Genomic DNA, 23,719 nt, shown 5'->3' with positions numbered 1-23,719 from the left:
TGCTGTCTAGGTTGGTCATAGCTTTTCTTCCAAGGAGCAAGGGTCTTTTAATTTCATGGCTGCAGTCACCATCTTCAGTGATTTTGGAGCCCAAGAAAATAAAGTCTGTCACTGTTTCCATTGTTTCCACATCTATTTGCCATGAAGTAATGGGACCAGATGCCATGATCTTTGTTTTTTGAATGTTGAGTGATTTCATTAATATTTGCTATATAAATAAATATCTTTGTTAAATTAAAAAATATGGAGTAACAGTGACTAGACTTACCTTTCTGCCTGAGCCAACTAAAAAGCCAGACAAAAATATATGAAAATGAAAAATAGTTCTCAGATAATGGACATCAGGCCATGCGGGACAGTAATACTCAAGAAAGGAAAAAAGAAGTATGTTCTTGATTGTCCTTACCATAGCTTATTACCTGGAGAGAGTTTCTAGGTCTTTGTGCAGGGAAAGGTAACCTAGGTGGAGCTTGGTAGTTTCTTTGAGTTGAGGAGACCTAGAGTTGGGAGTCCAGGAAGGCCAAAGCAGTTAAAGTTCATGGGGCAAATTGCTGCAGGAATGAAAGCTGTACTGAAGAAGGAATTTTGAGAGCTACCCGCTTGAGTCTTTGGGTGAGTGAGTGCTCATTAGTGCATGCATGTGAAGAAGCTGCACAATGCTGGGAATGAAAACACTCAAAGGATTAAAGGGAAAAATCCCTTTCATGTTCACTACAGCCAAAGTGGAAAACCATCATAATTTGTAGGACATCAGGTAAAGGACTCAGAAGGTTATTGCTTGAGTATCGGGGAAAATTAACCTTTGACTAAAGGCTGCTCTGGCCCTACCTAACAAATCTAAAAAACAAGCCTCAAAAGGGTCAAATTCTTTCAAAGTAACAACTGCATTACAAAGCAAAGCTCAAGAATATGAGACTACAAAAACATATAGCACCTAATTAGGTAATACATACAGTTATGTTATCTTAATAAAAAATTGAAAGACATGCAAAGAAGCTGAAAAAATGGCCCATAAAGAGTACATAAACAAGTAGAAATAGACCTAGCAATGCTGTAGATGGTAGACTCATTTAGTTCAGTTCAGTTCAGTTCAGTCGCTCAGTTGTGTCCGACTCTTTGTGACCCCATGAATCGCAGCACGCCAGGCCTCCCTGTCCATCACCAACTCCCAGAGTTCACTCAGACTCACGTCCATCGAGTCAGTGATGCAATCCAGCCATCTCATTCTCTGTCATCCCCTTCTCCTCCTGCCCCCAATCCCTCCCAGCATCAGAGTCTTTTCCAATGAGTCACCTCTTCACATGAGGTGGCCAAAGTACTGGAGTTTCAGCTTTAGCATCATTCCTTCCAAAGAAGTCTCAGGGCTGATCTCCTTCAGAATGGACTGGTTGGATCTCCTTGCAGTCCAAGGGACTCCTAAGGGTCTTCTCCAACACCACAGTTCAAAAGCATCAATTCTTCGGTGCTCAGCTTTCTTCACAGTCCAACTCTCACATCCATACATGACCACTGGAAAAACCATAGCCTTGACTAGATGGACTTTGTTGGCAAAGTAATGTCTCTGCTTTTGAATATGCTATCTAGGTTGGTCATAACTTTCCTTCCAAGGAGTAATCGTCTTTCAGTTTCATGGCTGCAGTCACCATCTGCAGTGATTTTGGAGCCCAGAAAAATAAAGTCTGACACTGTTTCCACTGTTTCCCCATTAGACTCATTCAACAAATATATTAAGACACTTGTAACTATATTCCATTGGTTCAAAAAGTTAGAAAAAGATTGAGTATGGGGTAGAATTGCTCCTGTCAGCTTAAGAGAGCCAATTTTTAAATCAATAAGAATTTTGCAAGCCCGTGGTTAAACTTTTGGTAGCTTTGAATTAGTTATGGTAGGAGTGTTTACATATGAAGCTGGCAAATGCTACAAATCAGCACAAATCAGGCCTTTTTTAATTTTGGAAAGCTGGTTTATCAGTACACCACTGGGCATGGTAGATATAAAAGAGACCTTAAATAAAATTTCTAGAGATGAAACCCACAATGTCTGAGATGAAAAATACACTGGATGGAATTAACGTCAGATTAGACAAAGCATAAGAAAGAATTAGTGAACTTAAAGTTCAAAGCTCAGTCGCGTCCGACTCTTTATGACCCCATTGACTGTAGCCTGCCGGGCTCCTCTGTCCATGGGATTTTCCAGGCAGTATGGATTTTCCATACTGGAGTGGGTTTCCATTTAGTGAACTTAAAGAAGTAGTAATAAAAACTATCCAAGATGGGCTTCCCAGGTGGCACTAGTGGTAAAGAACCTCCCTACCAATGCAGGAGACATAAGAAATGCAGGGTCAATCCTTGGGTCAAGAAGATTCTCCTGGAGGAGTGTATGGCAACTTACTCCACTATTCTACCTGGAGAATCCCATGGAAGGAGGAGCCTGGCAGGCTACAGTCCATAGGGTCACAAACAGTCAGACACGACTGAGGCGACTTAGCATGCACAAGATGAAGCACAGACGGAAGAAGGCTGAGAGAATAAGCAGAACGTTAGTGAGCTGTGGGGCAACTTCAGTGCCTATATTAAGACACAAGTTCCTAAAAGGAGAGAAAAGAAAGCAACAAAAACTATTTGAAGAAATAATGGATGAAAAATTTCTAAATTTGATGAGAACTATAAAGCCACAGACTCAGGAAGCTCAGCAAACTCCAAGCCCAAGAAATACAATTGAAAACTATACCATGGCACATAAAAATCAAATTCCTAAACACCAGTGTCAAGAGAAACTTTCAAAGGTAGCCAGAGGAAAAAGACGCATTATATACAGAGACACAAAGCTAATAATGATAACAGACTTCTCTTCAGAAACATTGCAAGCCAAAATATGGTATGTAACACTTTTAAAATCCTGAAAGAAAAAATACTGCCAGCTTAAAATCCTCAGTGAAAATATCTTTCAAAAGTAAAGGAGAAATAAAGAGTTAAATATAAAAGCTGAAAAAATTTATCACTAACAGACCTGCACTACAAAAATGTTAAGTCCTTCAGGCTGAAAGAAAATGGAACCAGATGGAAAATTTCATCTGCAAAAAAGAATGGAAAGCACCATAATTTTAAACCGATGGGAAAATATGACTTTTTCTTATTTTTACTCTTTTAAAAAGATAATATTTAAAGCAAAAATGGTTGCTGTCTATTGTGGGGTTTATTTATCTGTTCCTCCCCTTTGTGTATGGCATCCATCGTCAGTATTACAAGTTGACTGCTAAAGTTCCAGCTATCATTCCATATTTCAGGCAGGAAACGGAAGAACAAGGGATGGAAAGATGTTCCTTTCAGCCAAGTCACCTCTCCCTCCAAGGAGTTTCCCAAAAGTTCCACTCAGTGACTTCCACTTAAATGTCAGTGGCCACTCTTAGAAGCCCAGGAGTTGGGGAACAGTTGTCATTTAGCTGAGCACATTGCCACCCTGAGTAAAACCAGTCTTGTTACCAAGAACAGAGGATAGATACTAGATGGGCAGGTACCAATCACTATCATCCTTCTTACAAGTTGTATAACAGTGGGCAGTTAATTTGATTGTATTTTCTATCAAACTGTTGGTAAATGTTAAATGTCAATAAAATTTTATATTTAATTTTAAAATACCAGCCTTATTGATATGTAACCCACACATCATAAAATTTAGCCTTTTAAATTATAAAATTCAGTGGCCTTTAGTAGATTTACAGTTATGCAAGCATCTTCACTACTTAATTTTAGAACATTTTCACTAACCTCAAAAGAAATTTCATGCCTGTTGGCAGTCATTCATTCTCATTCCCTCATCCCCCAAGTTCCTGGCAACCAGTGTTCTATTTTCTGTCTATGAATCTGCATATTCTGGACATTTCACATAAATCAAACCATACAATATGTGATTTCTGTGTCTGGCTTCTTTCACTTTGTAATTTTTTAAAGATTCATCTATGTTGTAACATGTATCAGTCAGTACTCCCTTCCTTTTTGTGGCTGAGTAATATTCCATTATGGCACCCCACTCCAGTACTCTTGCCTGGAAAATCCCATGGACGGAGGAGTCTGGTGGGCTGCAGTCCATGGGGTCGCTAGGAATCAGACATGACTGAGTGACTTCACTTTCATGCATTGGAGGCGGAAATGGCAACCCACTCCAGTGTTCTTGCCTGGAGAATCCCAGGGACAGGGAAGCCTGGTGGGCTGCCGTCTATGGAGTCGCACAGAGTCAGACACGACTGAAGCGACTTAGCAGCAGCAGCAGCAATATTCCCTTATAGGGATAGATCACCTATAGATAGACTGTCCATGTACAAATCTTTGTGTGGACGTATGTCTTCAGCTCTTTTGGGTATTTTGTGTGGACGTATGTCTTCAGCTCTTTTGGGTATATGTCTAGGAGCAGAATTGCTAAGTCATATTTTATACTTATTTCTAAAATGTGGTTCTTTTGGAGTCTAACGATTCATCTTTATTCAAGCTAAATGTAGTGACCTGAGAAGTGCTTTGTCTCAGTTTGAAGTTCTAGTATGCTTTGAGGCAGTGGACATTTCAGGATGTGCCATCACCATGTTCCTTTGCCATTGGAGATACAGAAGGCACAATGGAGAAGTTAAAAAATGGTGATTGTGATTATCTTACAGATCCATCACAGTAATGACTGCCTTCTTTTTTTTTTTTCTAGCATATTCCTTCTCTTCTGTTTCTGTATTTCCTGTGAAAGAGCATCATTATCATGTACCGTACTAAATTATGTTTTTCCATTTCCAGGCATTTCTAAGATGTATACTGATATCATTAGAGGAGAATCAATGATCATCTGTGGCTTCACATCCATTTTTTTTGCAATTTTTAAGACAGGCATACTTCAAATGTCCAACTTTAGAGGTAAGAGCATTATTTTTCTCTATTTATTTATTTATTTATTTTTTAAATTTTGGCTATCCTCCATGGCATGTGGGACTTCAGTTCCCTGGCTGGGAATTGAACCCATGCCCCCTGCATTGTAAGGTGGAGTTTTAACTGCTGGATCACTATTGAAGTCCCATCTGTGTATTTTCTAAAATCATTCTTATGTAGTCCTTTTTAATTCATACCAAAATTAAAATATATTCAAGATGTCTTAACTTTGCCGCTTCCCCTATTCTTTACTTATGAACCAATTAAAATAGTATATCAGGTAAGAAGAAAATAACTGCCACTGAGTGTTTCCTTAGATTAGAGGGGAAAGTTGTGAAAGAAATGATTTCATATCTCTCAACAGGCATCGCACACACACATGCAGTTGTGTCATCTAGCTCAGATTAACCTCTTTCCTAGACCAGTCTGGATCTCAGTGAGTGAATGTTAAGAATTGATTCTCACATTGTTATACAACAGAAAGAAACAACACTGTAAAGCATTTATCCTCCAATTAAAAAAAAAAACGTGGCTTGGTCCTGAGTTTGAGTCTGAGGGTGAAAGTAGTACCATGGAGTCAGGTTCTAGAAGTGATAATGAGCAGAAGTGCAAACAGGCTGCAGGTTGGTGGGGATCCTGAGCATGGTGTGCTTGGCCCTGACGTAGTTTGTAAAAAAAAAAAATATATATATATATATATTTAAATATATTTTGGCTCATTGTTCACTCACCAGGTGAGTTTTTCACATTTATCGGTTCAGTTCAGTCACTCAGTCGTGTCCACCTCTTTGTGACCCCACAGACTGCAGCGCACCAAGCTTCCCTGTCTATCACCAACTCACATTTATGCTCTTTGCCTGACTCCTGACAGCATTTGAGTCTGCTGTCCTCAGATAAGCAAACCTCAAGCTGCAGACTGTGGGGTAAATGTATCCCCAGAAAGCCTCTTTTGCCAGGCTTTCATGGGAAACTTCCATCTGCTGAAGAACAAGGTTCTCACTCAAAATCTCAAGAGCAAACCGATGGGCATTGCCCAAATGCAATTAATAAAGGAAAAAAATTATATTTCACCTTTCTTTTTTCTTATTTCCTTTTTCTAGAGTTACATGTAATCATGGGCCTCACCTTGGACATTTTGGGGAGCATAGCATGTGGATATTGGTGTGCAAGGATCATTCAGTTTATATTGACTGACCTGTTCAGCAATACACTGACCAATATAATTTTTTGCATCTCAATGGTGTACATGACTTTCTACATTGGTAAGACAGAAACAGATACAAAAATTCCATCCTTGATGTGTATTTTGTGTTTTTAAATTTTCCCTTGTTCTTGAGTCCAGCTTCCTCCCAACAGCTTTTCTGCTTTTTTTTTTTTAATGTGGCTCCTTTGTGTGGCTTGTCATACTATCTTTCTTCCACCTCTAGCTCTTTCCTGGATTGTCTTAACATCCCCTAAATTTCAACTCCATGTTCCTTCTCTTGCATTCCTCCTCCATGTGGTTACTCTCTTATTCTTTTTTTAACTCTACCCTTTGACCTTACATTTATTCCCTGGCAGTCCCCTGGAAGAGGAAACAGACCTGAGCCAATTTCTGCTCTGACCCTTAGCAACCCATCTCTAAAATGAGAAAGCTAGGAGAGAAGCTCCTGAGATCTTTTCCAGTTCAGCAGTACCCATTCAGTGGGTACCAGGTTGAGGGGACCGTAGAAATGGTGGCCCTTACCTGACGCTAGGAGGCAGGAAAGGAGTTGGAGAAATCAGGTATATCTACCTCTGGAAGAAAAGCAGGACAGAGGACTAATCACAGGAATTGGAGTACCTAATGCTGGGAGACGTTCAAACAGTCCTCTTCTAGTTTAGTCCAGTGAGCTTGGGAACTAAAGTTTTTACCCCATTAACTGAGGTAACCAGTCCCCCAAAGCCATAGTAACTATGGCAAAAACACAGCCAAATCCTGCTTCTCCTCCTAGCTCACACAGTGGAGCAATTCCATCCATGAAAGGCCTCAGGTATCAAGAGGTTAATTACTCCTCTTTTCACCTCCACTTACCAAACAGCACTGCTTTCTCTACGATAAACTGCTACCTATTGTTGCTCACCACCCCAAATCAGTAAAATTACAGAAAAACATTCACTGAAGATTCATTTCCTTGCTCTCTTCATTTTTCTCCTCCCTTATGTCCCTGTTATGAATGCCTTAAGTGCCTGAAGAAATAAAGTTAATTTAATATTTCCTTTTTTCCCACCTTGGACCGTAAGTTCCTTGAGACAGAGCTGTCTCTTATCCATCTTTATATTTATTATCTTTTCTATGTTCCCCGAGTCAAGCCCAATGCTCACCATAGGCCCAAATAATTAAACACATGTTGGTTGAATAAACTATTAGTCGTTAAAGAGTTTGAAAGTTAGGCAGAGTTCACTTCAAACCAGAGCTTTACGATTTATTAGCTTGGTAACTTTGGAATATTACTTAACCTCTTTAAACTTCAGTTAGTTCCTCATCTATAAACGTGATCTAACACAGCCTAATTTAGAGGGGCACGCCAGGCGTAGTGAGGTAGTGTGTGTCGTGTGACTCACTTATGCTGGCGTCCTGGAGGTAACTTTGACCGGCTCACGAGAGCTGACTGTTCATATCTCTTCCCAGCACTTTATTCAAGTGACATAACGTGGGTGTAGCTTGAAATAGGCCATAGTGGGACCATGGAAATTGGCAGACACAGTCAATTTTTTTTTTTTTTTTTTTTACCACCCAGACTGCTGCTGATAAACATTTACCAGCATGCCACTGGGCTCAAGGTAGGGCAGCCAATAAATGGTGATTCCTTTCCCCTTTCCTCCTAATTCATGTAGGTGCTCTCGGTCAAGTGCTTGAGAGGTCTGGAGTAGATGCTCCCTCACTTGCTCTCAGAAGGAATCTGCTACAAAGCCTTGATCTTGGACCCCTAGCCTCCAGGCTGTGAGATAATACATTCTTGTTGAAGACACTTTGGTAACAGCCCTAGGAAATGAATGCCCATTCCCTCATCCATAACACTTTTTATGCTTCAGGAATTAAAAACAATTTTCTGGCCATTCTCCCCTCTTATACTTAATCAGATCCTGACAACAAAAGTCAGGAACAGACAGTTCTAAGGAGAAGTTGCATTGCCAGAAAGCTAGACATAGATAAAATTTTTATTTACACATTCTCTAATGTGACATTTCTGTCTTATTATCTAATTTTATTTTTTTTCTTCACTAACGAACACATTGTTAACTGGCTTGAATCCAGGGAGTGTCTGATTGAGGTCCAAACCTCATCTCTTTGAAGCACATGTAGTAATTTCCATTTTTAAATCCACAGTACTTGGGGTTTTAGAAAAAACCTGTGTCAACACATTTGTTCTTTTTTCTTTTTTCTCCAATGAGTCAACTCTTCGCATGAGGTGGCCAAAGTACTGGAGTTTCAGCTTTAGCATCATTCCTTCCAAAGAAATCCCAGGGCTGATCTCCTTCAGAATGGACTGGTTGGATCTCCAGTTGGACTATGAAGAAGGCTGAGTGCAGAAGAATTGATGGTTTTGAACTGTGGTGTTGGAGAAGACTCTTGAGAGTCCCTTGGACCGCAAGGAGATCCAACCAGTCCATTTGTTCTTTTTTCATAAAATAAAATAGTCAGGAAATTGCACAGACATTGCCACATAGACAAGACACATTGGAACATTGTTGGTTGACAGGTAGTATGGCTAACAATGTTAATATATCAGCCCACGGAAAAAATTTTAGTCTTGGGACCCCATGAACTGTATCTTGCCAGGTGCCTCTGTCTGTGGGATTCTCCAGGTAAGAATAGTGGAGTGGGTTGCCAATTCCTTCTCCAGGGGATCTTCCCGACCCAGGAATCGAACCTAGGTCTCCTGCATTGCAGGCAAAATCTATACTGACTAAGCTATGAGGAAAGCCCCAAAAGTGCAAGTATTAGTCACTCAGTCGTGTCCGACTCCGTGACCCCATGGTCTGTCCATGGAATTCTCTGGGCAAGAATACTGGAGTGGGTTGCCATTCCCTTCTCCAGGGGTCTTCCTACCCAGGGATCGAACTCAGTCTCCTGCATTGCAGGCAGATTCTTTACCATCTAAGCTACCAGGGAAACCCTAGTGTATAAAAGGCACTTCAAGAGAGTCATCGTATAATTCATGTAAGATGATGGGTTGTGTGTAAGTCTAGGTCGGAGGTACAGGAAGAGAGGTAAGATGATGGGTTGTGTATATAAGTCTAGGCCAGAGGTACAGCAAGAGTGGTGGTGAGAGGGGTCTGTTAGAGCAGAAGGAATATTTTATCAAGTGGCATTGGTCAGAATTTCTGGTGAATGGAAACACCTTTAAGTCAGTTTTATTGTTTTAAAATAATGCGTTCCTTTCTTAACCTGTGCCAAGGCTGATTGTTCTCACTCTTTTTTTATGTCATTGGTCTAGGCTGTAACTTCAGTCATGACCCTAACATTTTCTTGTTGGGAAACATCCATTCCTGAATCCTGTTGTTTTTAGGAAACAAAATCCCTTTGATTCTCCTATTAGGAGGACCTTCACTTTTTCTAAACCAGAGAGAGTTTGGGCGAGAGTCTGAGAGAGAGAGCCACTTTCCTGTGGCATCAATTTCCTGTGATGGTTTCTTACAACTGAATGAGAAAAACTTTACAACTCTACTTTTAACAACTTGGGTTTATGCTGATGAAAATTACTTTATGACATGTTCTGTGACTCTCTCCCTGCTTGTACATTTAAAGTACTATTTAAAGTAATAACATTTGTAATTTTCAAAAGACTTTGTTTTTCTAATTTAACTAATACATGTTCCATGTAGAATTTTGGAAAAAATCTGAAAAGTCAAAGAAGAAATAACCCATAAATTTACCAATGATACATTTTGTTATATGTACTTAGTTTTCAAAAAATACATATGTACATAGATGTATTAATGTATGCATTTACACTATACATTCTTGTTATATTGGGATTATGCTAAATAACATCAGTTTAAAAATGAAGTTACTTAGTGGTTTCCTTGTAGCAGATGTTTCTTCTAAGTAGTGACTGTTATTTAAAAAAACTATAAGCTTTTAAATCCCATAGTTTGAGTTATAGGAAGTTGGAAATAAGATTTCGAGGAATAATTTTCCTATTATCACAGTCCCTAATACTGCTGGTTTATTGTCGTTGGTTATTTATGCTAAATACAGTTAAATAAATAGGTTAAAAGAAATCTAAAGTGGCTTTAAGTGATTAGATAAATCAAAAGAATAATATAATCCTCTTCAAATTAATAAACAGTAAAGTGAACATTAAAAATAATAATGCAATAATAATGATGACCATTTATCCCTTGTTTTAAAAGTATGCCAAGCACTTTTCATGTAATCTGATTTTATTCTCACAATTCTGTGAGGCATTATTCTTTTACACTCATTCTACAGATACAGGGACACTAATGGAGAAAGGCTAGGTGACATTCCCAGAGCAACCAGCTCTGCCTTGCTTAAAGGGCTTCCACTCTGATCTTGCATGTACTTTCCCTTCCTTCTGTCTGACATTTATAATGTGCTATTTGAAGGCTCTGTAACCTTCAGGACTGTTGGTATTGATGGTGTTCAACCATTCTTCATAGTTGATTTTCCTGCCTCAGACTGCATTGACACATTTGTTTAGAGCCCAGGGAACTACATAGGGGTGCCTATATTGCAAAAAACAGTAGGCTTGAGGACCTGCAGTCACCAAGAAAGCACTGAGCTTGGGCCACAACCCCTAGGACATGCAGCACAGAGTCCTTGAGGTGCTGGGGAGAGGCTGTTAAACTTATTTTTCATCAGCTCTTTCCTCAAGGATGGTCTATGGCAGGGGTTGGCAAACTATAGCCAAATATGCCTGTTAGTTTTGCATTGCCTATGAGCTAAGGATGGTTTTTACATTAAAAAAAAACCCGAATAAAAATATTTTGCAGCATGCAAAAATTATTTGCAGTTAAAATTTCAATGTCCATTATTTATTGGGTGCTCATTTGTCATGTATTACCTGTGGCTGCTTATGTACTAGAACAGCTGAGGTGAATAGTAGCAACTAGGACCATGTGACCTGCAAATACTAAATATTTACCATATGATCCTTCACAGAGAAAGTTTGTCAATCCCCAATCTAAGTATTAGGCCAATCCCTTTAAGCAACTTTCTAAGAAACTCAATTACTGACTGTTTTAAATTTCCCAGTTCATCACTCAAGAGAAGTAGCTCCATGTACAGATTTGAACACGACTAATTTTATTCTTTTTTTTCCTCCTCAGTGGAATTTTGGGGAATGTCAGGTACAGTTGCTTTAGCCACTGTAGGCCTAAATTTAGATTCCTTAAGCTTTAAACCGAGGATCAAGTTGATAATTACTAAGTAAGTCTCATATTTTGTACTTGGTATAGGTCTCATAGAAGTTTAGTGCTTAAATGCCTTCATAAAAATAATAAAATTTCTTTTTATAACTTTTCTATCTTTTAACTTTTAATTTTACTGCCAGTCATATTTGAAAAGAACTTAAGTTACCAATGATTATTGACATTCCTATTACGAATTGATATTCCTATTATGAATAATGTAATATCAGTGGCTCAGAGATCATAGTACTTCTTCTAACTCTTTGATAAAAATTGAGTTGTGAGAAGTTTAAAAACTACTTTATTCCTTTGTTTTCTACATAACATACCTGAATGACAGTATCATAGTACGAAAAGAGCTGGGAAAAGAAAAGTAGCAGAAAGGTGCAACACCAGCAAACTCTAATCTAGCTTTACCTCTGGTGTAATAAGGATATCTGTGGACAGAGTAAAAGCCATTTGCCTGTCTTCTCCGACAAATGCATTAGCTGTTCTCTGAGCAGCTGTGCTAAATTATAGAATTGTCTCAGAATTATTTCATACCAATTCATAGTCTAGTATAAATTCTTACATTGGATGAAAGCCAGTGTTGAAATGAGAAAAATAAGCCATTATCCTGAGTTTTCCTGTGAAGATTTGTTGCTTTAATATAAAGGACTATTTTTTTGTTCTGGAATTATGTCCTTCATACTTCTTAGATGTTTAAAATGTCATTTCTTTCATGAAATTCCAGTCATGGAAGATGGTACTTTTTAAAAAAATTACTCTGCAAACTTTTTAAAAAATGGCCTCTGTAGCTTATTTTAGTCTTGTGTATATGTGAATGACACTTTATTGATTTTCAAAAACCAGAAGCTTAGTAATAACTAGTTCATAGAACATATCCTTTTTGTCTGAATTTTGGACCATTTTCTGAGCTCAGTCATGCTATCTGTCAGCATCATTATAAATTACTCATTCTATTCATTCAATTGTTTACTCTTTTATGTATTCAACCAGGCCTTTCTTATTATCTCCTATGGCCTGGACATTGTATCCTAGGTTTGGGGCTTTGAAAATAAGTCCCTTCTCAGAAGACACTCATTGTTAAATGATGGATGTGTTTATTTAAGAGACTATAAATAAGTATAAATAATTATATCTTTATTGGAGAAGGCAATGGCAACCCACTCCAGTACTCTTGCCTGGAAAATCTCATGGGCGGAGGAGCCCGGTAGGCTGCAGTCCCTGGGGTTGCTGTGAGTTGGACACGACTGAGCAGCTTCGCTTTCACTTTTCACTTTCATGCATTGGAGAAGGAAATGGCAACCCACTCCAGTGTTATTGCCTGGAGAATCCCAGGGACGGGGGAGCCTGGTGGGCTCCCGTCTATGGGGTCGCACAGAGTCCGACACGACTGAAGCGACTCAGCAGCAGCAGCAGCAGGAGCAGCAGCAGGATCTTACTATATGTAAGGCATTTCTTAAGGTCCTATGGAGACATTTAAAACATTCTTCTACTCAGTCAGTTATTCCATCATTTCTGAATTTTGATAAAACTAAGCTGTGGGGTTTGAGGTCCCACTTATACCCTTTTCTGTTAGGAGATCTGAATCAACTGAGTCAAGTGACAGGAGTCAGGTAGAGAATTGGACTGTCTGCTTGATTGGAGTAATGCTGTATCAGAGAACATGGTTTCTATTTGCAGCTAAAATGAGGCTTCCTAATGCTTCTTTCCCAGTGTAGATCTTGAGGCTTACCTATAGGGAGGCTGGTTTGTGGGTCAGACAGACGGTCATCCAGTCCTCTGAAAGGGGAGGTCTGAATAGAGGGGTTCAAGAAGGGGCAGGACTTGAGATCTGACTGTACAAGTCAGGCCTGGCCGAGACCCAGGTGTGATACCACATGGAGCAGAGCAGCCCCACACCCTAAGCACTGAATCTTTGGAGATGGGGCTAGATGCGTATATTTTTGTTTTTGCCTTTTTTAAGTTTTTTTTTTTTTTTTGATGTGGACCATTTTTAAAGTCTTTATTGAATTTGTTACAATGTTGCTTCTGTTTTACGTTTTGGTTTTTTGGCTGCGAGATGTGGGTTCTTAGCTCCCAGACCAGGAATCGAAACCCATACCCTCTGCCCTAGAAGGAGAAATCCTAACTGCTGGAAGGCCAGGGAAGTCACAAGACATGTAGATTTTTGGAAAGCAATTTGAGTGGTTCTAATGTGCTTCTCTGCTTGAGAACCATAGTGTTGTAGATGACTGGGACTGTGGGGACTCAGAGGAGTATCATGTCCAGCGAGTGTGCTGAGGATATTTTTCCTGAAGAGTATGGGGTTAGAGTCAGCCTCACAACATCTTTAGGAATTTGGTAGATGAGAAATCAGAGGAGACCTTCAAGATAAGGGCATGAGTGTGCCCATATGACCCAGCAATCCTGCTACTTAGGCATATATTCTGAGGAAACCAAAATTGAAAAAGACACAGGTACCCCAATGTTCATTGCAGCACTATTAACAATAGCTAGAACATGGAAGTAACCTACATGTCCACTGACAGATGAATGGATAAAGAAGCTGTGGTACATATATACAATGGAATGCTGCTGCTGCTGCTGCTGCTAAGTCGCTTCAGTCGTGTCCGACTCTGTGCGACCCCATAGACAGCAGCCGACCAGGCTCCCCTGTCCCTGGGATTCTCCAGGCAAGAACACTGGAGTGGGTTGCTATTTCCTTCTCCAATGCATGAAAGTGAAAAGTGAAAGTGAAGTCACTCAGTCATGTCCGACTCTAGCAACCCCATGGACTGCAGCCCACCAGGCTTCTCCGTCCATGGGATTTTCCAAACAAAAGTACTGGAGTGGGGTGCCATACTCAGCCATAAAAAGGAATGCATTTGAGTCAGTTCTAATGAGCCTATTATACAGTGTGAAGAAGTCAGAAAGAGAAAATAAATATCATATACTGATGCATATATATGGTATCTGAAAAGATGGTACTGATGAGTTTTTTTTCAGGGCAGCAATGGAGAAACAGACATAGAAAATAGACCTATGGACCCGGGGGAAGTGGAGGAGGGAGAGGGTAGGATGTATGGAGAGAGTAACAGAAATTTACATTACCATATGTAAAATAGATAACCAATGGGAATTTGCTGTATGACTCAGGGAACTCAAACAGGTGCTCTGTGACAATCTAGAAGGGTAGGATGGGGAGGGAGATGGAAGGGAGGTTTGGAAGGGAGGGGACATGGGTGTACCTATGGACGATTCTTATTGATGTATGACAGAAAACCACAGAATTCTGTAAAGCAATTATCCTTCAGTTAAAAAAATAAATTAAAAAAAAAAGATAAAGCGTGAGTGTGCCTGCTCAGTCACTCAGTCATGTCCAACTCTTTGTGACCCTGTGATCTGTAGCCTGCCAGGTTCCTCTCTCCATGGGATTCTCCAGACAAGAATACTGGATAAAGGACTTTCATGCAAATCACCAAGGGAGAAGTAGTGCAGAGCGTGTTGAGGGGATCCAGTCAGCTATTACAAAGTCAGGGTTAACCAGACAGGGGGCTCCTTGCAGCAGCCTCAGCTGTGGTTTCAGTCATGCGTCTGACATGGATATGCTGCCAACTCATCTCAGCAAAATCGCCACATCACCAACTTGGTGGGAGGTGAAATCTTTATTTTTCTGCCTTGATCTTACTACTCTGCTGTGAGAGAGGCAGCCCGCAGATATTGGTGTGATGAGCGTGATGGGAATATGAAACAATATATTTTAGTTCCAACAAAATACTTTTAATGAAATTCATTAATTTTTATTTCAGTTCAGTTCAGTCGCTCAGTTGTGTCCAACTCTTTGTGACCCTATGAATCGCAGCATGCCAGGCCTCCCTGTCCATCACCATCTCCCGGAGTTCATTCAAACTCAGGTCCATCGAGTCAGTGATGCCATCCAGCCATCTCATCCTCTCTCGTTCCCCTCTTCCTCCTGCCCCCAATCCCTCCTAGTTTATTTATAATGTTTATTAATATCAACATAATACAATGTAGTGACTCAATATTTTTATAGTTTTTACTCCATTTAAAGTTATTATAAAATGATGGCTATATTTTCCTGTGCTATATATATTTTTTGCTTATTTATTTTATACATAGTAGTTTTTATCTCTTAATCCCTTACTCCTATCTTGCTCTTCTTTTTCCCCACTGGTAACCACTAGTTTGTCCTCTATATCTGTGAATCTGATTCCAACAAAATAGTTTTTAAATGTTGATAGTAGCGGTGATGGAGGCAAAGACCTCTACTAAGACAAGAATGGTAGATATGTGATAGATGCTTTTATGTGAAAAGGAAACTTTTTTTTTTAAAAAAGCACATCCCTTAAAGTGTGATTTCCTTTCCATTTATCCTAGGTTTCTAATAATGTTTTCATGTATATTCCAACATTTAATATACACTTTCTTTGGCATCGTAATTGGATGTGGAGAAGTCAAATATTTTCAATTTCACACTGTAGTTTTCATGTTTATCTTATTTGTAACAGTGAATTTTGTAAGGTAAGGATTATAATTTAAAGTTTGCTTACTGGACTCAGGTTCTCAAGTCCAGAATTAGAATTGAGAAGTGGGTTATAGCAAAAGGAGCTATGGACATGCAGTCAGGAAACCTGTATTGTTGTCAAGGTCCTGACAATAGCTTGCTGTGGAACTGAGGGAAAGTCTATTTACTCTTCAAGGTTTCATCTGTAAAAAGAGAAGGGGCAGAACAGCAGCATCAGCAGAACCCATGAGCTTGATAGAGATGCAAATTCATGAGCCCATCTCATTTAACTGATTTGAATCTCTGGAGATAAGATGCAGGGAACTGTTTCAACATGTTTAAGTGTGAGCACCCCAGGAACCAGATTAATGGCTTCTAACATTTTGTTGACTTCATCATCATTTATTATTGTCATAACTATGATAAAGCCATTTATTTAACATTAAACTGTGCCTAGTATGTCACAAGAAAATAAAGTGTGTCACAGTTTCCATTGTTTCCCCATCTATTTGCTGTGAAATGATGGGACCAGCTGCCATGATCTTAGTTTTTTGAATGTTGAGTTTAAGCCAGGTTTTTCACTCTCCTCTTTCACCTTCATCAAGAGGCTCTTTAGTTCCTCTTCGCTTTATGCTGTAAAGAGACTTATTGAGAAAAATGTTTTGGAGATGGTGAGTCAAACAAAGGCCTGGATGTCATAATCATTGCTAGCATGTGTTAAGTTCGGACCACCATCATTCTAAGCCCTATGAATGTTACTTCATTTAGTTGAATCTTCATGAAAGTCCTTTGAGACAATTCAGTGATTATTATTTTTCCATTTTACAAATGAAGAAATTGAGGCTTGAAAAGATTACATAACTTGCTTAAGGTTTCATGGTAATAAAAGTCTAAATTTGAACCTAAGTAGACTGACTCCAGAGCCTTTGCTAAACTGCCTTTCTCTCTTTGATATCAAGAAATAACATTAGTTCTATTTCATCTGGACTCAATGGTATTTTAGAGAAAAATTGTTTAGTAAGGCTGAAAATGTTGCTAATCACTTTGTGAAAAACTTAAATGCAAGGTAGAGGTGCTGTGCTGTGCTAAGTCACTCAGTCATGTCCGACTCTTTGCGACCCCGTGGATTGTAGCCCACCAGGCTCCTCTGTCCATGGGGATTCTCCAGGCAAGAATACTAGAATGGGTTGCCATGCCCTCCTCCAGGGGATCTTCCCAACCCAAGGATCGAACCCAGGTCTCCTGCATTGCAGGTGGATTCTTTACTATCTGAGCCACTGACAAGCTCCTTAGAAGGTCATGGCGGGATTCAGAAATTAGACCAGGAGGACCTGTAGATCATGAAGAATTTGTCCAAATTAATTATATATATTATAGATGGCAAATTGTAGATAACAGGAATCCTCTAAATTGTCTTATGAAATTCATAGCTAAGTGACTGATACACAATATCTTTTTTGAAGCTGAAATATATCAATTGTATTTCTGTTGAAATCTCATTTGAAGGACAATGAGATGCAAGTGGATTACAGATGGAATTTAAATTTTAGCATAGAGTCCTATAGAAAAATAATCTATAGTGAAAGGAGGCAGGAATTGAAATTATTTGTGTGATTTAGTGTATGATTCTTAGGGTGGCTCAGCTGGTAAAGAATCCCCCTGCAATGTGGGAGACCTGGGTTCAATCCCTGGGTTGGGAAGATCCCCTGGAGAAGGGAAAGACTACCCACTCCAGTATTCTGGCCTGGAGAACTCCAAGGACTGTATATCCATGGGATTGCAAACAGTCGGACATGACTGAGTGACTTTCACCTTCACTTTCTTGTAGCAGCTCAAAAAAATTTGGTTGAGCTAAATTTATTAAAGTGTCTACAATGATTTTACTTTTTCCTCATGACAGGTCCTCCTGGTCTAATTTCTGAATCCTGTCATGACCTTCCAGGGAGCTTGTCAATGTTATCTGAAGAAGTTTCCCTGCAGGGATTTACTACTAAAATCCTAAGCAGCACACACTAGTATTAATGATAATTTCTTATACTTGTATAGAACTTCTAGCCGTATTTTTCAAGATTTGAGTATTATATGCAAAATTTAGATAGTAGATTTGGTTAGTCCCAGAAAGTTTGAACAACTTATCAATAAACTGGATTGACTTCTCTTTTCTGAAAAAATTTTCATGAAATTTAGTATTTACTACATAATATCAACCATATTAAAAAAAAAAAACCCAAAACACATGAATACATAAGGTGTGATTTAAACTAAATGTTTTTCTTTCAACAGGTTTGTTACTGTTGTGTTAGTGAGCCCTATTCTGATGCATTCAAGTTATGAGTACAACTGGAGGTGGGGAATTGTTATAGCATGGTCTGGAATTAAAGGAGTTTTTAGCTTGCTCTTTGCTCCTGAAGTTCATAATCTGGCTGAACAAAGAGTAGAGTCACCACAGCTGGTAAGAAAAATCATATCCCATGATTATTCATATTTACTCATTTTTATTTTGTAGCAGTTTTCATAGTACCCAGTAATAAAAGCTAACCATTTAAAAAATTAGATTTGGAGAATGCGTTCTTTTAATTAGAAAGGAGCTTATGGAGGAAAGTTTATGTTGATGGTGTGAAAGGGACCAAATATCAAGTAATGGTGATGGCTGTGGGAGTGAGATACACTTGGGATTTGAATTCGGGCCCCACCATTCACAGGTTGAGTGATCTTGGGTGAGTTTTTTATACTTGTGGGACTTCAAGTTGAGGATCACAATGATGCTTAGTAAAACGCTTGACAGCTTAGTAAATGTTCAATAGGTGTTGAACATAAAAATGCTGTTTTTCAAGAGCTGTCAGAAAGTATGAAAAAACCAGTACCCTGTCTAGAGCATTCCAGTTCCTATAGCATCAGAATGAAAACTGAAATGCTTATTAAATATACTAAGAAAAAAAGATTTTATAAATGTTTGAATTAAGGATCTAGTGAATATTTATATCTTTTCAGTTCAGTTCAGTCGCTCAGTCGTGTTCAACTCTTTGCAACCCGTGGACTGCAGCATGCCAGGATTCCCTGTCCATCTCCAACTCCCGGAGTTTACTCAAACTCATGTCCACTGAGTTGGTGATGCCATCCAACCATCTCATGCTCTGTCATCCCTGTCTCCTCCCACCTTCAGTCTTTACCAGCATCAGGGTCTTTTCAAATGAGTCAGTTCTTCACATCAGGTGTCCAAAGTATTTGAGTTCCAGCTTCAGCATCAGTCCTTCCAATGAACACCCAGGACTGATCTCCTTTAGGATGGACTGGTTGGATCTCCTTGCAGTCCAAGGGACTCTCAAGAGTCTTCTCCAACACCACAGTTCAAAAGCATCAATTATTTGGCACTCAGTTTTCTTTGTAGTCCAACTCTCACATCCATACATAACTACTGGAAAAACCATAGCTTTGACTAGATGGACCTTTGTTGGCAAAGTAACGTCTCTGCTTTTTAATATGTTGTCTACATTGATCATAACTTTTCTTCCAAGGAGGAAGCATCTTTTAATGTCATGGCTGCAGTCACTATCTGGAGTGATTTTGAATCCCAAAAAAATAAAGTCAGCCACTGTTTCCACTGTTTCCCCATCTATTTGCCATGAAGTGATGGGACCAGATGCCATGATCTTAGTTTTCTGAATGTTGAGCTTTAAGCCAACTTTTTCACTTTCCTCTTTCACTTTCATCAAGAGGCTCTTTAGTTCTTCTTCACTCTCTGCCATAAGTGTGGTGTCATCTGCAGGTTGTTGATATTTCTCCTGGCAATCTTGATTCCAGCTTGTACTTCATCCATTCAGCCCAGGGTTTCTCATGATGTATTCTGCATAGAAGTTAAATAAGCAGGGTGACAATATACAGCCTTGATGTACTCCTTTTCCTATTTGGAACCAGTCTGTTTTTGTTTCCTGACATGCATACAGATTTCTTAAGAGGCAGGTCAGGTGGTCTGGTATTCCCATCTCTTGAAGAATTTTCCACAGTTTATTGTGATCCACACAGTCAAAGACTTTGACATAGTCAATAAAGCAGAAGTAGATGTTTTTCTGGAACTCTCTTGTTTTTTCGATGATCCAGCGGATGTTGGCAATTTGATCTCTGGTTCCTCTGTCTTTTCTAAATCCAGCTTGAACATCTGGAAGTTCACGGTTCACTGTTGAAGCTGGCTTGGAGAATTTTGAACATTACTTTACTAGCATGTGAGATGAGCGCAATTGTGTGGTAGTTTGAGCATTCTTTGGCATTACCTTTCTTTGGGATTGGAATGAAACTGACCTTTTCCAGTCCTGTGGCCACTGCTGAGTTTTTCCAAATTTGCTGACATATTGAGAGCAGCACTCTCACAGCATCGTCTTTTAGGATTTGAAATAGCTCAACTGAAATTCCATCACCTCCACTAGCTTTGTTCGTAGTGATGCTTCCTAAAGCCCACTCAACTTCACACTCCAGGATGTTTGGCTCTAGGTGAGTGATCACAATATCCTGATCATCTGGCTCATGAAGATCTTTTTTGTATAGTTCTTCTGTGTATTCTTGCTACTTCCTCTTAATATCTTCTGCTTCTGTTAGGTCCATACCATTTCTGTCCTTTATTGAGCCCATCTTAGCATGAAAAGATGCATAGTATCTTTCCCTTGGTATCCCTCTATCACTTGAAGAGATCTCTAGTCTTTTCCATTCTATTGTTTTCCTCTATTTCTTTGCATTGATCACTGAGGAAGGCTTTCTTATCTCTCCTTGCTGTTCTTTGGAACTCAGCATTCAAATGGATATATCTTTCCTTTTCTCCTCTGCTTTTTACTTCTCTTCACAGCTATTTGTAAGGCCTCCTCAGACAACCATTTTGCCTTTCTTTTTATTGGGGATGGTCTTGATCCCTGCCTCCTGTGCAATGTCACGAACCTCCGTCCATAGTTCTTCAGGCACTCTGTCTATCAGATCTAATCCCTTGAATCTATTTCTCACTTCCACTGTATAATGGTAAGGGATTTAATTTAGGTCATACCTGAATTGTCTAGTGGTTTTCCCCATTTTCTTCAATTTAAGTCTGAATTTGGCAGTAAGGAGTTCGTGATCTGAGCCACAGTCAGCTCCAGTCTTGTCTTTGCTGACTGTATAGGGCTTCTCTGTCTTTGGCTGCAGAGAATTTAATTAATCTGATTTCAGTGTTGACCATCTGGTGATGTCCATGTGTAGTCTTCTCTTGTGCTGTTGGAAGAGGGTGTTTGCTATGACTGGTTCGTTCTCTTGGCAAAGCTCTATTAGCCTTTACCCTGCTTCATTCTGTACTCCAAGGCCAAATTTGCCTGTTACTCCAGGTATTTCTTGACTCCCTACTTTGGATTCCAGTCCCCTATCATGAAAAGGACATCTTTTTTGGGTGTTAGTTCTAGAAGGTCTTGTAGGTTCTTCACAGAACTGTTCAACTTCAGCTTTTTCAGCATTATTGTTTGGGGCATAGACTTGGTTTACTGTGATACTGAATGGTTTGCCCTAGAAATGAACAGAGATCATTCTGTTGTTTTTGAGATTGTATCCAAGGACTGCATTTTGAACTCTTTGGTTGAATGTGATGGATACTCCATTTCTTCTAAGGGATTCTTGCCCACAGTAGTGGATAGAATGGTCATCTGAGTTAAATTCACCCATCCCAATCCATTTTAGTTTGCTGATTCCTCAAATGTTGATATTCATTCTTGCCATCTCCTGTTTGACCACTTCCAACTTGCCTTGGTTCATGGACCTAACATTCCAGGTTCCAAAGCAATATTGCTCTTTACAGCACTGGACTTTACTTCCATCACCAGTCACATCCACAACTGGGTGTTGTTTTTGCTTTGGCTCCGTCTCTTCATTCATTCTTTATGTTGTTTAGGGCTAAATAAAAAATTAATTTCTTAAAAATTTTGGCCTAGGCTACATTATCCACAGTGCAAGACAGAACTTGGTTTCCTTTCTACTCTCTCTCAAAACCTTTTCCCCATGGGCCACCCAGTGGATTTCCAGGCCAGAGGGAAATCAGGCAGTGGCAGCATCAGTGAGATGCCAGGGAAGGTCCAGAGAGCGCAGAACATCTGCTGACAGTGTTAGCGTACCTTGGTATTTGTGACAGTACTCTGTGAGCTCACTGGATAGGTTGTTAGAAGTTTCTAGAAGTCCCAGGATACTCCTGCCACTTCCTGGTGAGATGAATCTCAAACCTACTCCTGGGAAGGCAAAAAGTGCCTAAATAATGTGAATTAAGAACACTACCCATCAGGACTTCCCTGGTGATCCACTGGTTAAGTCTTTACCTTCCAATGCAGGGGGTGTGGGTTCGATCCTTATTCAGAGAGCTGAGATCCCACTTCCACTGGGGCCAAGAAGCCAAAACATAAAACAGAGACAATATTTTAACAAATTCAATAAAGACTTTAAAAATAGTTCATTCCAAAAAAAATTCTTATATAAAGAAAGAGTACTACCCACCTCCCAAGGAACCTTAATCTGGAGGTAAATGTACAGAGTTTTTTGATATTATCCTACTGCAAGTACAGAATTTTCTCTTCTTTGCTCTTTTACTCCTGTCCTAGAAGATCCTAGGAGTACGGTAGTTTTTCAGATGTCTTTTCTGGAAGGAGCAAGTATCACCTCCCTCATCTTGTATGTGAGGAAACCAAAACCAAACAAAAATAGCATGTTAGTGAAAGAACTCAGGTACCCTAACTCCCCAAAGAGAAAGAGCTGATTTTTTAATGGTGCTTTAAAAAATAATGGAGTATCATAATCTTCGCCATCTTTCCTGAGGATTTACACTCCATGTCTGTGGGCATGGTCTGGAAATGCATTTGGAGTCCAAATATACCTGTGGTTTTGCAGAGAGTTTGGGTCCTTCTATGTTCCAGAGGAAAAGAATAATGACCAGTATTTGAGTTCCCTCAGTTTTCTTTTGTGCAGGGAATTGGCCTAAAACCAAGACAATGAAATGTTAACTAACATGTGAGTATCATTTTCCAGTGTTTCCCAAATTTGTCTGATGTTATGAATCTGTTTGATGCCACCCCAGACCTACAGAGTCAGAATCTGCAGGGAATTAACCTGGGAGTCAGTGTCTTTAAGAAGCACTTCAGGTGCTTATTAAATAAGATTAGTCATTTGGGATATGCTCTCTGAAGACACACTGCTACTAACTCCATGTTTCTGTAAAGGACGTTGAGACTCAGAGTAGTTAAGTTCACTGGCCTCAAATTCCATGGTTAGTAAATGGCAGAGCCAAGATCTACAAATGTGGTTATGCTTCTGTGCGGTGCCTCTCTGAACCCCACTGCAGTTCTTCAGAGCTTCTTATAAGTCTTTATGTAGTAAATGCTTGTGGTAGGTGCAGTTCCCTGTCACTACTGCCTGCTGTTGCTGAACTTCCTGCCCCAAAACAGCCCTTTTGCTTCTTCTTACTTAGCAGAGGTAGGATTTAAAATAAAATTTAAAAAAAAATAAAATAAAATAAAGGAAAGATTCTTGTGAAAAAAAAATGTGGATTAAGGTTGAATTTTGTTGGTGATTAACTGAACAATGATTCCCTTTGGAGAACTTATTAATGTGTGTCTGTTTTGTCTTTCAGTTTATATTGTACATACAAGTAATATCCTTAATGACCTTGGGAATAAATTCATACGTGATGACTCGTTTGGCCAAGACATTAGGTAAAGTCTACTTAACCAGGAAGAATAATTCGAATAGATTGTTGAGGGAGAGGGTGGGATGATTTGGGAGAATGGTATTGAAACATGTACAATATCATATAAGAAACTAATTGCCAGTCCAGGTTCGACGCAGGATGCACGGTGCTTGGGGCTGGTGCACTGGGATGACCCAGAGGGATGGTATGGGGAGGGAGGTTGGGGGGGGG

The 23,719-nt window shown here is 39.5% G+C and overlaps 1 protein-coding gene across 1 annotated transcript in view; it reads left to right on the top strand.

Annotated features, from left to right (window-relative positions):
- The window catches only part of SLC9C2 (solute carrier family 9, member C2 (putative)), a 95,282-nt gene that overhangs the window by 17,223 nt on the left and 54,340 nt on the right, over positions 1 to 23,719 (top strand). The window contains exons 5-10 of the mRNA XM_010850252.1: positions 4,776 to 4,892; positions 6,005 to 6,166; positions 11,223 to 11,322; positions 15,687 to 15,830; positions 18,097 to 18,265; positions 23,432 to 23,513. Coding sequence (XP_010848554.1) covers positions 4,776 to 4,892; positions 6,005 to 6,166; positions 11,223 to 11,322; positions 15,687 to 15,830; positions 18,097 to 18,265; positions 23,432 to 23,513 — 774 coding nt within the window. The remainder of the gene's footprint in view (positions 1 to 4,775; positions 4,893 to 6,004; positions 6,167 to 11,222; positions 11,323 to 15,686; positions 15,831 to 18,096; positions 18,266 to 23,431; positions 23,514 to 23,719) is intronic.

This window comes from Bison bison, unplaced genomic scaffold, assembly GCF_000754665.1.
Source record: "Bison bison bison isolate TAMUID 2011002044 unplaced genomic scaffold, Bison_UMD1.0 scf7180017864289, whole genome shotgun sequence".
NCBI classification, from domain to species: Eukaryota; Metazoa; Chordata; class Mammalia; order Artiodactyla; family Bovidae; genus Bison; species Bison bison.
The sequence above is the reverse complement of the archived record's forward strand: the minus strand, read 5'-3'. Positions and strand labels throughout refer to the sequence as shown.